General features: G+C 41.0%; 1 protein-coding gene across 3 annotated transcripts in view; it reads left to right on the top strand.

Annotated features, from left to right (window-relative positions):
- Positions 1–3,002: 3,002 nt before the first annotated feature.
- Positions 3,003–15,449, top strand: part of ACSBG1 (acyl-CoA synthetase bubblegum family member 1) — a 53,902-nt gene continuing 41,455 nt past the window's right edge. Inside the window, exon 1 of one of the 3 annotated variants that reach the window (XM_063449422.1) lies at positions 3,003–3,258. Coding sequence is in view for 1 of the 3 variants with exons in the window: in XM_063449420.1 (XP_063305490.1) it covers positions 3,979–3,982 (4 nt within the window). In the remaining 2 variants the exon portion in view is untranslated. Of the gene's footprint in view, positions 3,259–3,945; positions 3,983–12,900; positions 12,958–15,449 lie in introns of those variants that run through there. The other 2 variants (XM_063449420.1, XM_063449421.1) reach the window with 2 other exon arrangements.

Raw genomic sequence — 15,449 nt, 5'->3', positions numbered from 1 at the left:
CTTTTTGGTTGAAAAAATATTAGCATAACATTTATTTGATGCAAGGCATGCATAGCAAGAATATGAACATATCATAACACAGCAATTTTGTATACAGATTGCTTTCCAGACAAACTTTAAATTTACTTAAAAATAAACTGTATGTAAATGTACAAAATGTTATCTTTTTCTTTTACGTTTAACCTTTATAAAAATATTTAAGTAATGGAAATCTTTAGTCAGTATACAATGCCCTTTATCTTGCAATATTTTACACTTGGTCGGAAATGTTAGTATAAATGCAAACGTGCAATTGTTCTCGCACAGTACTGTGACAAAAATAGATAAATAAAAATGGTCAAATACATTGCTTAATGCTTATAGGTATTTGCAAGGACCAAGGCATTACTAGAAGTGCAGCTTGTTGAAAATAGCAACAGAAAGTAAAAACAATGCCTTTATTTATGCATAATGCCCACATACAAAAAAAAACTGTTAAATCATATATTTCTAAAATAAAGGTATTTAAAATGGCTATGTCAGTCTTCATCAATCCCTCGGACTGTAGTAATGATATGACCCATTGATACTTCCTTTACTGTTAAGAACCGTGGGGGGAGCTTACATTTTCACCAGTTTTACAGGCATTATATCAGTGACTGATGACTACTGATAGGGAGATGTGTTCCTCTAGAGCAGGGGTTCTCGACCTTGTCCTCAAGGATCCCCTACCAGTCCAGGGTTTGGGGATTACCTGGGTGTGTCTAAGATGTTTCAGCAAGAACGCAGTAGTCAGAGCCAAGCAAGCCATGTAATGCCTCAGTGTCCACCTTCAAGGATTATGCTCTGGGCACTGGCATGAATTCTCTAAACCAGCTCTACCAAGAGCTACAAAGCAAGATTATCTCACTGCAAGATTTTAAATGGACCAACAAATAGAGGAGCCATTTAAAACAAAGGCACATGTAAATGTAGTTATGTTATGGAATGCCAGACTTGATTGATTAGATATGAAGAACCAGACAGTGACTAAGGAAGGGTTAAAAAATTTGGTTCAGTTCAGCACTTCCGAAATTCGGGACTTCGGCAATTCAGCACTTCAGTTCGGTTCGGCACTTCCGAAATTCGGGAATTCGTCAATTCAGGAATTTGGAAATTCAGGAATTTGGGACTTCGCCACTTTGGGAAATCGAGACTTTGGCAATTCCATAACCCTAACCCTACCCCTAACTCTACCCCTAATCCTAAACCTAACTCTAACCATTATCCTAACTCTAGGGTTAGGGGTAGGATTAGTGGTAGGGGTAGGGTTGGGGGTTAGAGGAAGGTTGGGGTAAGGGTTAGGGGTAGGGTTAGGTGTAGGGTTAGAGGTAGGGTTAGGGTTAGATTGCTGTCATCATTCTCTTAATTTTACCTCCCTTTCCTGTTTTGCCACTTTTAAGAAATCCAAAGCACTTAGGCACTTCCGAAATTTGGCACTTCCGAAATCCGGCACTTCTGGAAGCATCCGAATGTCCGAATAGCCGAAATTCGTCTGAATTTTAATTCAGACAAAAATTAATTGCACATGTCTAGTACGAAGCAGCAACTCAAGTGGAAGATGATCACTATGATCTACTGGTATATTATACCCTATGATAGTTTGACTGTGGATGGTTAGGAAGTAATAGAAGACCACATGGAAAGGTTCAAGGATCTCTAGAGCAACACACTGGATGAACGTTTACATTTTATCAGCCATGTAACATTTAAAGGAACACTCCAAGCACCATAACCACAACACTGCATGTCCTTACCCCTATTGTAAGAAGTCATACTCTTGTAGAATGGTTTGACTTCTTACATTGGAAATACACATAAAAAAAAGGAAAGGCAGCCTGGAAAACGTATTCAATTAGGGTGTGATTGGTTGCATTGGTGCTTTTTTCATTAATGTCTGATTTTATAATCATTCAACAATTAATAAAGGTTATGTTTTTATGCTTTCTTTTCTGGTCTGTCTTTCCTTTTATCTCATTTCTACATTCAAACAAATATAATGTCTGCAGCCTTTGCACACCCTCCCCTTCGAACCCCGTCCAGACTTTCTAATTGGCACCTGTTCATTCTGGTAAATTATGTAGGTAGTTGTCTTATCCTCAGTATAGATTCATAGCTTTGATAATGGGGGTCTTACAGTGTATATTGCACAGAACATGGGATCCCAGCAGAGGACCATATTCAACACCATTCTCAATGTCATTCCCTAATAATGGAGGTTTGTGAGTGCGTTATTTAGAAATTGTATCTCACTAAGGTTTCTTTAGATGGTTTGGACTAAATGGTGGGTGATTATTGAGCACCATGCCATTTTGAGAAGGCCTTGTTCGAGATCGATCTAGGACGTTGGTTCTTGTACACAGTTCAATACAGACACATTGTTAAGTTTGGCCATGAATATAGATTCTTGGTGCTCTCAAAACAGTCTTCGTAGGTGTTCTTACACGGGTAGAGACAAGTACCTTGTCAGGCAATTAGCAGAATGATACGGAGGCCATCATACATTACATTTCAAAACACAAAAATAACAATTTAACCCTGTTCTATTGTCATTAAGACACTTTTCCCAATATTCTATCAAGGAATTTGAAACAATATTTCCCGTGGAATGTGTTCATGGTTGTGGTAATAATTTTAGCAATGTTGATTTCCTTCCAACTCACCCCTTGCTAACACCATTTCCCCAAATTCAGCTAACTCTCCCTTCAATAATGAGCACATTTGTGCTGCTAAGAACTCCTGGCTGAGATTCAGCGAATAGCATTGGGCAAAGATTGTAAGCCTCAAAGTTTCACAAAGATCTTCTTGTTCGACATTCTTACTGCCATCCTAATTCCACTGTGTCCCTCTTTTCTTCCAGACAATGACTTTACTGAAAGGCACAAATTTCACCAACTTGAGATCCCTTCTGATTGGCCAATATTCAGAGAAAGGTCGGATTTGCATGTAAAAGAACTTAAATCTCATTGAAATTCTTCACACGTAGTAATCAGTTAGGAAAGAAACAATGCATTGAACAAGTTCAAGGACTCCAAACATATTTCTACCATCCTTCCTGTAGTCCTGGGAAAAATGCACTGACTCTCTTGTGCATTCAGAATAGGGTTCACTCAATGGTCTAGCTAATCACAATCATGGATGTATAAAATCGATAAAGGAGAATAATCCACAATTTTTCCAAACTGAAGATTTTTTTCTATACAACATTTTGGAAAGAAAACCTCCTTGGGGGGCGGTGGGGTGAGTACTATAACAACTATATTGTTGCAGAAAATATAAAAATGTCAAGAAAAAAAATGATCTGTACATATTTAAATAAGACTTGCTAATTAATTTCTTGAAATGCGCGTTGCTCGTCACACATTATATTTTAGTATGATACAGAACACTTACTGTTACTACAATGTTTAAATTGAAATTAGTACTTAATACCTAATACAATCAGAATTGTTTCAGATTCAAAACTAAATTGCATAACTGGGGTGATTTACTAAGCTACGGTTTTTAGAGAATTTAGTAAAGAATGGCAAATGTAAAAAAATCTTTCACTTGTTAAATCTTTAAAAAAAAATCATGTCAACTTAATAACTGCTCCATTAGTTTGGTCTAAAATGTGCAATTATCTTTTAAATTCTCCAGAATTCTTGCAGTCTCTGCAGGCTAACAGAGGGTTGCATTCTGAGAATATTGGAAGTTGCGGACCAGGAATGTTCAATACTTTTTATATACAGCAGTGACTTGGTATAACACAACACATGCAATTTCCTGTTAATATATTAGAAAATTATCCTCTTATCAATTTGCAGTCCCCTCTGCCAGAAAGTAAGCCGGCAGTTCACTCATTCACGTTGATGAAACACGCATGGCCGAAGTAGTTAATCATTTGCTAAAGTTATGTGATGTACTGTAATAAATCATTTCACTATAACTGAAGATCACACACTAAGGGCTGTGAATGAGATGGGTGAGTATACATGGGATACTTGTGTATAAGGCTGGTTGGTTCATGCGGGCATAATTGCCCCATCATTGTACAGCGCTGCGGAATATGTTGGCGCTTTATAAATGCTATTAATATATAATAAATAAATAAATGGTCAAGTCAATTACAAGAAGTAATAAGAAGAATATCAGAGAGAGAACGAGCACGGATTATAGGATTATTAGATATAATATAGAAGGATATAAATTATTTTAAAAATCCTACTTGCTGATTTATAAAATGACACACCAAGAATTATATAGAAAAATAACTATTTTAATGTTGCGCTTCCCTAATCAAATATCAAGGATATAGATTTGAATAACTGACTGCTAATTATTTTTTTAAAAGTCATTCTAGAATGGGCATTAATTATTTTTTGTTTCACCTTAATTTGGTTGTTAAAATATATGATTGAATTGTTTTCACTGTACTGTGCTTGGGGATATGTTGGTTTTCTATAAATAATAATTATATAACTATTCACACTGGCTGGTATGTAGAACAACAGTAAAATAGAGAGCAAGACATACAAATCAATAATATTTAACAGGCTAATAGATGTTCACTAAAAGGGGAACAGTCACTAACGAGGATTTTACATATTATTTTAGCTATCTCCGAAATTACCATAACTAAATAAGGTTTTTGTGAGGTTTGAAACGTAACATTAAATATAGAAATCCACAAATATATCCTGGGACTGGGTGCCTCCATCTTGGCTCCCTGTAAATCATTGTTGTAAATGTTGCTCTTTTCTGCCATTGAACATACTTAGTTGAAAAGAAGACACTGTAGCAACGTTTCTGTTCTCATCCTTGTTTGCATAACATGCCTTGGCTGTGCCTTGAGAGAAGTGGATTGGGCTGTCATTGCTAAATCTTTAATATACATTTACAAAGAAAATTGGACATCACATGAAAAAAAAAAATAATTAACACAAGTTGTATGCGATTTTCAATACTTTATTCAGTGGTGCAATTTCACTGTAGCAAAACAAACACATATAATGAATAATGTATTCTAGATGATTGTTAACAAAGAGTTAATCAGGAAGGTAACTGAGACAGATTATTTGAGACAGACAGACAAAGATAGATGCCTGTACATTTCGACAGACAGACAAAGATAGATGCCTGTACATTTCGACAGACATTTATACAGGACACAATTGTGAAATGCACAGAGGGTAGGGTTATGAGCTAGATATATCATGGCTAGAGTTATAAAGGAGCTAGATATATCATGGTTAGACACTTGATAAGTAAGAGTTAAGCATGTTTTTCTGAGAGACAGTAAGGGACATACACAAAAATGTAAAGACTTTAATATGATATAATGTGTATTGTTCGGTAATAGAAGTGAAAGTATTGCTGTGGAAAGCTGATCTGTAGTGATGTCCCAAACGGTTCGCTGGCGAATAGTTCCTGGTGAACATAGCTTGTTCGCGTTCGCCACGGATGGCGAACATATGCGATGTTCGGTCCGCCCCCTATTCGTCATCATTGAGTAAACTTTGACCCTGTACCTCACAGTCAGAAGACACATTCCAGCCAATCAGCAGCAGAACCTCCCTCCCAGACCCTCCCACCTCCTAGACAGCATACAATTTAGATTAATTCTGAAGCTGCATTTTTTTTGTGTTTGTGTTTATTATACATTATCCTCCATAGCCAGTAACCTGTGTTTATTATACATTATTCCCCCATAGCCAGTAACCTGTGTTTATTATACATTATCCCCCATAGCCAGTAACCTGTGTTTATTATACATTATCCCTCCATAGCCAGTAACCTGTGTTTATTATACATTATCCCCCATAGCCAGTAACCTGTGTTTATTATACATTATCCTCCCCATAGCCAGTAACCTGTGTTTATTATACATTATCCTCCCCATAGCCAGTAACCTGTGTTTATTATACATTATCCTCCCATAGCCAGTAACCTGTGTTTATTATAAATTATCCTCCCCATAGCCAGTAACCTGTGTTTATTATACATTATCCTCCCATAGCCAGTAACCTGTGTTTATTATACATTATCCCTCCATAGCCAGTAACCTGTGTTTATTATACATTATCCCCCCATAGCCAGTAACCTGTGCTTATTATACATTATCCTCCCATAGCCAGTAACCTGTGTTTATTATACATTATCCTCCCATAGCCAGTAACCTGTGTTTATTATACATTATCCCTCCATAGCCAGTAACCTGTGTTTATTATACATTATCCCCCCATCGCCAGTAACCTGTGCTTATTATACATTATCCTCCCATAGCCAGTAACCTGTGTTTATTATACATTATCCCTCCCATAGCCAGTAACCTGTGTTTATTATACATTATCCCTCCCATAGCCAGTAACCTGTGTTAATTATACATTACCCCCTCCCCCATAGCCAGTAACCTGTGTTTATTATACATTATCCCCCATAGTCATTTATCATTGGACCTAGGCAGCATGATGTCTTAGGCCGGCCCAGAGAGTGAGTGAGTGAATAATATAATATATATGTTCAGAAACATATTAGTAATATATGTAAATCGGGTTCATGCAAAGAGGGTGAAAAGGTATTAAAGAAAAACACACTTATTGCATCAAATTTACAAAGCCAAGCTTTTAAAAGCTTTCCTCATTTCTTTCTCGAGATGAGGAATATATCGGTTGTAGACTGAGGGTTTCCATCTGCCCAATCTTTTAATAATATACACTGGAGTGTCAGTGTTGAAGGAGACCGAAGCTGCTCCTATTCTAAATGAAAGACCCAAGACATGGATACAACCCAATCTTAGGAGTAGTGTTCTGATGTAGAAGATGAATTTAGCCGTTGTCAGAGGGATTCAGTGAGAGTAGTGGTGAAATGTGTGTGGCAAGACTGAGTGTGGGTAAGTAAGAGTCAAGTATTTTAACTGGGCACTAGTTCTAGGTGGGATAAAGTGGTATAGCGGATGGATGAGTAGTTTGGTTCGTTTTAGAGGTTTTTAGAGAAAGTATATAGTGATCATGATTTTTAGCGATATCCAATATTTTTAAGGTGTCTCAAACAAACATAAAATGCTATATAAAATTTGTGGGAATATCGAATAGTCGTGTACAGTAAATCAGAGAGGGCTCAGAATATCGAACCATCGATCGGTAACCTGGATGAAGTAGGGGGTCTCTCTGTTTTATTAAATACACGGTAATATGCTTTTAATGGGATAGGACGTTAGGAAAGGTGTGTGATTGGGATAAGTGGTTGTGGCTGTATTTACCTTATCCTGGGACCGACCTGGCTCCTAAGCTTGAGCCGCGTGTGGCTGGATCACTCCTGCCTCCACTCCTCTTCTGACTTAGCCGCGCGCACTGACCGCAGTGATCGGTCAGGTGGCCCGTCTGGCACTAGGAGTACGGCTGGAGTCACGGACTCGCTCTTAAAGGGGCAGTGGGAGCCAAAAGTATATTCAGGCTCCCATTGGCCCACGTCATTCCAGCACCCCCACACACGAACGTTTTGGGGGCGTAGGCATGACGTGGGCCAATCAAATGTTAAAGGATTTTTAAACTTCCCTAGTCCTATCCACTTTGTCCTATCGTGGTTTCTGTGTCAGTACCCTTTAGTGCGTTCCTTGATCTATTTTGTTTATTTTGGTATTGACCATGGCTTTGTTCTTGACTCTGAATTTATCTTTAACCCTTTCCTGTCTTGTTTGCCCGTGTGACTGATTACCATCTACCTGACTCTGGCTTGTTCTCGTTTTGAAGTCTCTCTGTTACCATGACCTCGTCTCGTTTTTGATTACGCTTTATCTCTGTCTGACGTTTAGTCTGGCCATTCTAAGTCCAGGTAATAAGTTATATCCTAGTCTTGTCCCTTGCTATCCTAAACTCTGCGTGTTGGGGTATTACATCATGACATTATGATAGGACCATGGGCCCTGCAGGTTTAGGACAGCAAATGGCCTCCTATGAGGCAAGATTTTAAGAACAGGATCACCGTATGGACCAGATTGCCCAGGCCCATCAGACACTTTTGTCCAGAAATGCTTATTTGGCCCCTGAGACACTGGTATGCGTACCATCTCAACCCGTACCTCCCATTCCAGAGGCATCTATCCTGACTAGAGATGTCCCGATTAGTTCGCCGGCGAATAGTTCCCGGCGAACATAGCTTGTTCACGTTCGCCACGGACGGCGAACATATGCGATGTTCGGTCCGCCCCCTATTCATCATCATTGAGTAAACTTTTACCCTGTATCTCACAGTAAGCAGACACATTCCAGCCAATCAGCAGCAGACCAGCAGACCCTCCCTCCCTTTTTTTTTTTTTTTAGACAGAAGTGTGTTATATTTGAGCATGCTAGGCTGAACGTGCGTATATCATGGCTAGTTGCACTGAGGGTATAAGTATATAGCAGTACATTGTTGTGAAAGATGGCTGTCATGTTTAGGGTGTAGCTTGCACGTTATCAACTGTGTATTTATATCAGCAGCTCCACCACTAGTTATAAATCAAGTGTGAGTCGCCCCATGAGATGAGACTAAGGAATAACATAATACATGAACGGTTAAGGTAAAGGCATGTAAGGAACTACGACAATAAACTCTTTAGGAGGTGAAATAATGACATGTTTAAACGCTTGCTACTTTACGATTAGTTAATGTGCAGAGAGCAGTTCATGTGATCAGAGGCATGGTGTGGAGAATCGGCTATAGTGAGACATGCTTGGCAGGCTGCTGTTTACTGCTTATGCTCATCCGATCCCTTCTGGGCGCCAGGTGCAGACCCTGGGAGTCCCTGATACCTGGAACAACAAAGGCAAGTCTCTGGCTGAGTGCCGGGTTCGCGGCTTGAGGTGGTGGAAGCTTGTTTTGTCAGGTGGTCAGAACTGTCCCGGTGGTGCTTCACGTCCGGTGCGGGATTGTGGTGGCTTAAGGTGGAGGCGAGTGCTTGACGTGGGGCAGGCTCTGCATTTCTGTTTGTGCCTCCGGTCCCGTCTTCGACGCCTTTTTCGTTGGTGGATTTTAATGGGGACTGCTTCGCTTAGCTGTGGTGGAACTTGTCCAGCTTAGACTCAATATCCTGCCATGCTTTGCTGGTACCAGGAGGACACGCGACTGCCGCCATATTGGGAGAGTCGCAGATGAGTATGTCAGCCTGGGCGGCTGTGCTCTGTGCGTCCATTAGCTCCAGACAGCCTCTCAGGGGTGGACTGGGATAACTCCCACCGGTCCGAGGGGGGGGGGGGTTACGGAGCTCCTGCCGGGAAGTAGCTGCTCCTGGGCATCCCAGGATCGGGAGATCAGCCACCTCTCCCGCCCGGGGGGCACCAGGCCACACTTGCCACGCGGAGGTAAGCAAGACTCTGTTGAGTTGCTGACCGCTATTAAGCATGTCGGGTCAGTCAGGAAGGAGCAACATTGCTGGGTCATCCCCTTCTGGGGTGAAATTCGCTTGTTGATAGCTTCTTAAAGTGAGATATTGAGGGAGCTCACACGAAGTGCGGCTTTCCTCCATGAGAGCTAGGCCCCGCCCCCCGGAAGCTGCATTCTTAGTGAGAGGAGGGACAGTGTAGCTGCTGCTGATTTAATAGGGAAATCGATAGCTAGGTTAGTGTATTCAGTGTCCACTACAGTCCTGAAGGACTCATCTGATCTCTGCTGTAAGGACAGCACCCCCAAAAGCCCTGTCAGCCCCCAAAAGTCTGCCAGCGTGTGTGTCAGGCTCACAGCGTATACTGTGCCCACTTGCCAAGTGCCACCACTCATATCTGGTGTCACAATAGCTTGCATTTAAAAAAACAACAACTTTTTTGACTGTAATATAATAGCAGTCAGTTTCCTTCACATGTGTGCGTTTCAGGGCCTGCCAGGGCACAGTGTCACACCAGTGCAACTCATATCTGGTGTAACAGTAGTGTACATTTAAAAAAAAAAATACAGGGGGCTTGTTGTCACCTTTCGGGGACCCTTGGTGTTGTACGTGGCTGGGTGGAGGAAGAGACCTTCAATGACATCAGTGAGGACAAGGAACGGGACATGATTAGCTTGGTATCCAACCTTGTGCAAATGGGGAGTTTGCCGTTGTGCAAATGGACTGTTTGCGGTTGTTTGCGGTGCGTTAAACGGGGAGTTTGGTCTGTCACTGTGAAGCGGGTGTAACCCTTAAGCTACCTGATCGATACAACATCATACCTGATGTTTTAAAGCACGTTATTCCAAACAATTTAGGAATGTTAGGTGATTTATGCCCTTTATGGATTAAAACCAGACTCTGCATCAACTGTGTAATTTTCCATGGGAGTTTTGCCATGGATCCCCCTCCGGCATGCCACAGTCCAGTTGTTAGTCCCCTTGAAACAACGTTTCCATCACTATTGTGGCCAGAAAGAGTCCCTGTGGGTTTTAAAATTCACCTGCCTATTAAAGTCTATGGCGGTACGCCCGGTTCGCCCGTTCGCGAACATTTGCGGAAGTTCGCGTTCACCGTTCGCTAACGGAAAATTTTATGTTCGCGACATCACTACTGATCTGTGTTTTGATAACACATTGTTAACACTGGCAAGGTTGGCATAATGCTTTTGTTAGTGTTAACTAGTTGGCCTCTATATGTCCATCAGTCTTTCTGTAATTGGATCTTTACCTTTGTTTGAGTGTCTGTTATAACAAACATTCAGAAAGGCTTGCTGATTAGAATCTTACCCAGAGAATAAGGACTCAGAGAAATGGAAAGTCTCCCCGACAGCTCTAATGGGGTTAACTGGACTATTGAAAGACTCATGAATGGTTAGTCAATATAACATCAGCAGGAGGGAGCGCATAAAGGGTTATAAGGGTTACCCATATGGATATTGTGAATCAAAGACTGTAGCTTGGGTTAATCTCTGTTGACACCTGAAGGGTGTCAACAGAGGAACACTTCGACTTTATAGTGACACTGAATTCTTTGCATGTTTTATGTTACATATACTTCCATTCACCTCATGGTTTTCTGACTGGAAAAACCAGGCCATCATGGCTGACTGCGAGTGTACATTTCCCGACAGCCCTTCTGACATATTTCCCACAGTTTTACTGGGAAGCCATGAGTAGCATTGCCGGCAGTGTAGGTAGCTCTGGCAGTAGGATATCTGAGGATACATTTCAGATTGTCAAATTCCCTTTCATTACGGTGAGCTCCCCTTTCTTAGCTTAACCAACTAGTATATTCAGAAAAACTGGCTCCCAGACCCTCTAGCCATTAGGTCAGCATTGCCCAGACATTTTGGCACCAGGAGTGTGTACGTGCTCAGCACTCTAATTCCCAGTTATCAGTGTCTGGTGTGTTTGGAAGTTGTGACAGCTATTTATTAATCCATCCATTGGCTGTCTAATGGTTGTAAGGCTCCACTATTAGGAGAGTACTGCTCGGGTACCAGGTTTTTGCAGTTGCTTCTGGAGGTCCCTGGTGTAACTGAGAAGGGACAGATACATTCTATCTGTCTGTCTGTGTATCTCACAGAGACAATCCCTGACATCATTTGTTGACAATATGTTAAATCACCTGATATTGACTCTGACCATTCTTATCCTTGTGCCTGCCTCAAAATGGCTGCTTCTCGACCAGCTCCTAGTCTACATTACTTTGGTCAAGTCTGTAATGCTTTACACAGTGATTAATATAATGTACGAATGAGAGGTTATCTATTTATCAGGTAATTTCCAACTTGTTCCTTGTCCATATTCTTCTCAGCATAAAATGTTTTGCCCGACTGCAATAACAGACGGGCAAAAATTGGGCTTGTTTCAATGCTCGTCAGTGAAAGCTTATTGTAAATACCAGCAGCCATTAGTTCACAGTCATCAATTAAACTTTAATGCTGTCGGCATGAAGAGTTTTCTACTGAGGACTGATTGACAGATGGGGAGGGATCAAATGTTCAAACAGATTTTAAAACTACCTATACATTAGCTAGTACAAAGTAGAGACTGGGTTTTTTTTATAGTTGTACGTATCATGACATGTACATTTAATGTCTGCATGCTGCTCACATCCACCCCGTCAGATATTGACCACCTCTTATCACTAAACCTTTTGGAAATGGGACATAAGTCAAGAATAGCCAGGTTATATGAATAAACAGTCAGTATATCAAGCCGAGGTCAAAGGATTATAGATGTGCAGAATAACGAAGAAACAAGCCGAGGTCAATGGAGTGCAGAGGACAGGATAATCGATATACAAGAGGTAGTCAAGGTTCCGAACAATACACAGGAAGAATGCGCTATTGGGCTACCAAGAAACCACAACGGGGCAACAAGGAATGGGAGAGGTAAGTATTTATAGGCTATAGTTAGGCTATAGTTAGCACTGATAGGATGAATGCCGTTTTGAATTAACCACTATTCGTGGAGGGTACAGGACCCTCCTAAACTGAGTCCTGACGTCATTGATATGCTCCAAATCCCGTGGGTCATTCGGACGAATATTTAAGCATGCTGCACGCAAGCGTGCAGTGTCAGTCGAAATGTCGGAGGGGATCGCGACACTCAGAGCTGAGCCATCAGGTAAGCAGGCGAAAAGCCTGACAGTTACACACAATTTCAAAAACAGGCTGGGATATGTCTGGATACAGAGATACAATGATTTATGTATGGACCTTACACAGGGCTGTCACCCATTTTACTCTCCAGTCATCTGATATGTGTCACGTTCTGTTCCTGGTTGCGGATCATTCTGGTAATGGCTTCTGGTATCCAGTACTCCTTTTGCTATTCTTGCTTAGTTTTCTTGGTTTTTGGTTTTCTATTCTATGTCTGGTTTTCTTTATGCTGGGATTTCTGGGTTCATTCCTATAGTTCGTCCCTGGATTTCCCAGTCTCCAGGTTTCCTTTAAATGTTTGTTTTATTTGCCACACCCATTTGTTTTCAGCTTTCATTATGTGTTAGAGTTCCTGCAGGCAGCTGCTCAAAGCTTCTGTCCTTTCTTGCAGGTAAGTGCTATATATGTGTTCTTAATCTGTGGTTGTTTTAGCATACATTAGGCAGTGTAGGACCTGCCAGATATGGGGTACATTGGCGTTGTTGGCAGGCTTATGCAATGTATGATCATATAGTGTGACTAAATCCCCATGATTTCCATATGTAGTATTTAGTTATTTCTCCTCGTGTTTTGCCTATGTTATCTTGTCTTGTTTTAGTTTGTATCAACAGTCCATGTATAGTCCTGTCCAGTCATGCCCATGTTATGTTCATGTTTTCCTCATGTCTTGTGTACATGTTCTGGGTTTAGCTTACTATCCTTCTCTGGTTCTGGGTTCTATTAGTTCTGTCTTGTTTTCATGTTTGGTGTCTATCTCTAGTCTTGCCTTGTTTCTAGTACTGGATACAATCTTGCTGCAGAGCCTCCCAATTCAGCTCCTGGGAGGTCTGCTTATTTCCTTGCTCCTAGTTCCTGTTATCCGCACAAGCTGAATCAGGGTCTTGGTATGTGGCTGCACAAACGCTGGTGCTCAACACCAGGGGGCGTGCGGTTACCCTGCACCAGACCCTGCTAATCCACCTCCACGCTGAAGACTCCCACTTAACATCAGGCATATTGGGTCCCGGTCCACGCCCCGCCGCCTGGACACTGTCTGGGTACCGGGCACCGGCCCGCCACCCTGACAATATGGTGTCCTGTTTAAACCTCAAATCCACTAAACCCATACCCTGGGTGTTCTGGTGTGTCCTCTAGTAGTCCCCTATGGCCTGTAATTCATTGGTTCCTATTGTCTTCTCATCATCAGGCTTTGTGGGGGAGATTTATCACAGTGTTCTGTTCTAAAACGCCTGTTCCATCTGAAGTCTGTCATTTTGCCCAGTGTTTTAAACGTATTCAGTGAAATTGAACTATGGCATAAAAAAATTTAGGGTCAATAAACTGCACAGTGGTCATCCTGCACCGCAGACAGAGCGCTCCTCCCTCACAAACACACTCCAGGGATATCTTCAAACAACCATCATCAAAGTATCTTTGTTCCACATTCTGGGATATTCTGGATATCACAGGCATAAAAATGTCTAAAACACATATATTTATATATGATGACTGCATATAACTGTACTTAACTGTCTCCGACTCTGCATATATGGGACACTCCAAACACCATAACCACTACAGGAGTGCAATCAGGGCTCCCCTTGTAAGTATGCGGACTGTTTTAGAACAGTTTTATTTCTTACCTGGGATCAAATGGCACACTCCCTGCCTCTACTACTGCTACAACTAAAACTCTAAGGACAGTAGACACCTGACAAAGCGAGATATGTGTCAAATTATTTTTAAACAGTACATGCAAATCAAAATATAGATTGAGATTTTGGACGGGGCTGCAGCTATTTTTGTTAAGATTTGTTTATACTTTTAGCCTTTTGAATATTATAGCCATTACTGCCACAGACAGTTATGGGAATTTGAACACAGGACTAATTTCATATTTTGTATTTGCTTTTGTTTTAAAACAACTTTGTTGCAGTGCTGCTATCTACTCCACATACAATGTCAAAACGAGAAAATGCAGGGCAGTGTTCATTTTGTCGACTAACAATTTTAGTCAGATTTTAAAATATGACTAAAACTAAAATGGCTTTTTAGTCAAAAGATTGTGACTAAAACTAAACTGAAATTTGCAGCTAAAATTAACACTGTTGGAGGAGAGACACCTAGAGGGGCTGGGGTGACACAAAGGGATACAGAGGGGCTGTAGAAGGGGCAAAAGAGACAGATCGGGGCTTGGCAGAGAGACACAGAGGGGCTTAAGTAGGGGAAAAAGAGACAAATAGAGACTTTAACTAAACCCATTTGATATTAGTCGTGTCAACTAAAATCTACTGGAGATTTAGTCGATTAAAACTAGACCAAAACTAAAACAATTCAGATGACTAAAATATGACTGAAACAAAAATGGCTTAAGTCAAAAGACTATAACTAAAACTAAACTGAAATTTGCCGCCAAAATGAACACTGTTGGGGAGAGACACCTAGAGGGGCTGGGGTGACACAAATGGATACAGAGGGGCTGTGGGAGGGGCAAAAGAGACAGATCGGGGCTTGGGAGAGAGACATCCAAGGGGCTAGGGATATCCTATATCAGAAGCCGATATCAGAAGCCAATAGGTTAATTCCTTTATGATTCTGACTGTTTTTCATATTTCTTCCCATTTATCATACACCCATCAATCCATCCAGCTGTATAACCTTGAATGATACAGCACTCACTCATAGAGTGAGTAGGTGTCTTCATGCATGTACCAGAGTGGCTGTGTGGACAGATATAATCACCTGGAATTTGATAAAGCATTCAAAACGTAGTAAAGGACCCTTTAACGCTGCCAAACAGGGAATATTTGACTTTGAAAATAAAACAAGAAACAAAGCGATGTACTGCTAAGAAACATGTAATAACAATTTATAAGCCGCTAAGTGATCTACCAGCAATCACAT

The sequence above is a fragment of the Pelobates fuscus genome, chromosome 3 (genome assembly GCF_036172605.1).
Source record: "Pelobates fuscus isolate aPelFus1 chromosome 3, aPelFus1.pri, whole genome shotgun sequence".
Classification (NCBI taxonomy): domain Eukaryota; kingdom Metazoa; phylum Chordata; class Amphibia; order Anura; family Pelobatidae; genus Pelobates; species Pelobates fuscus.
This window is presented reverse-complemented; position numbering and strand designations above follow the sequence as displayed.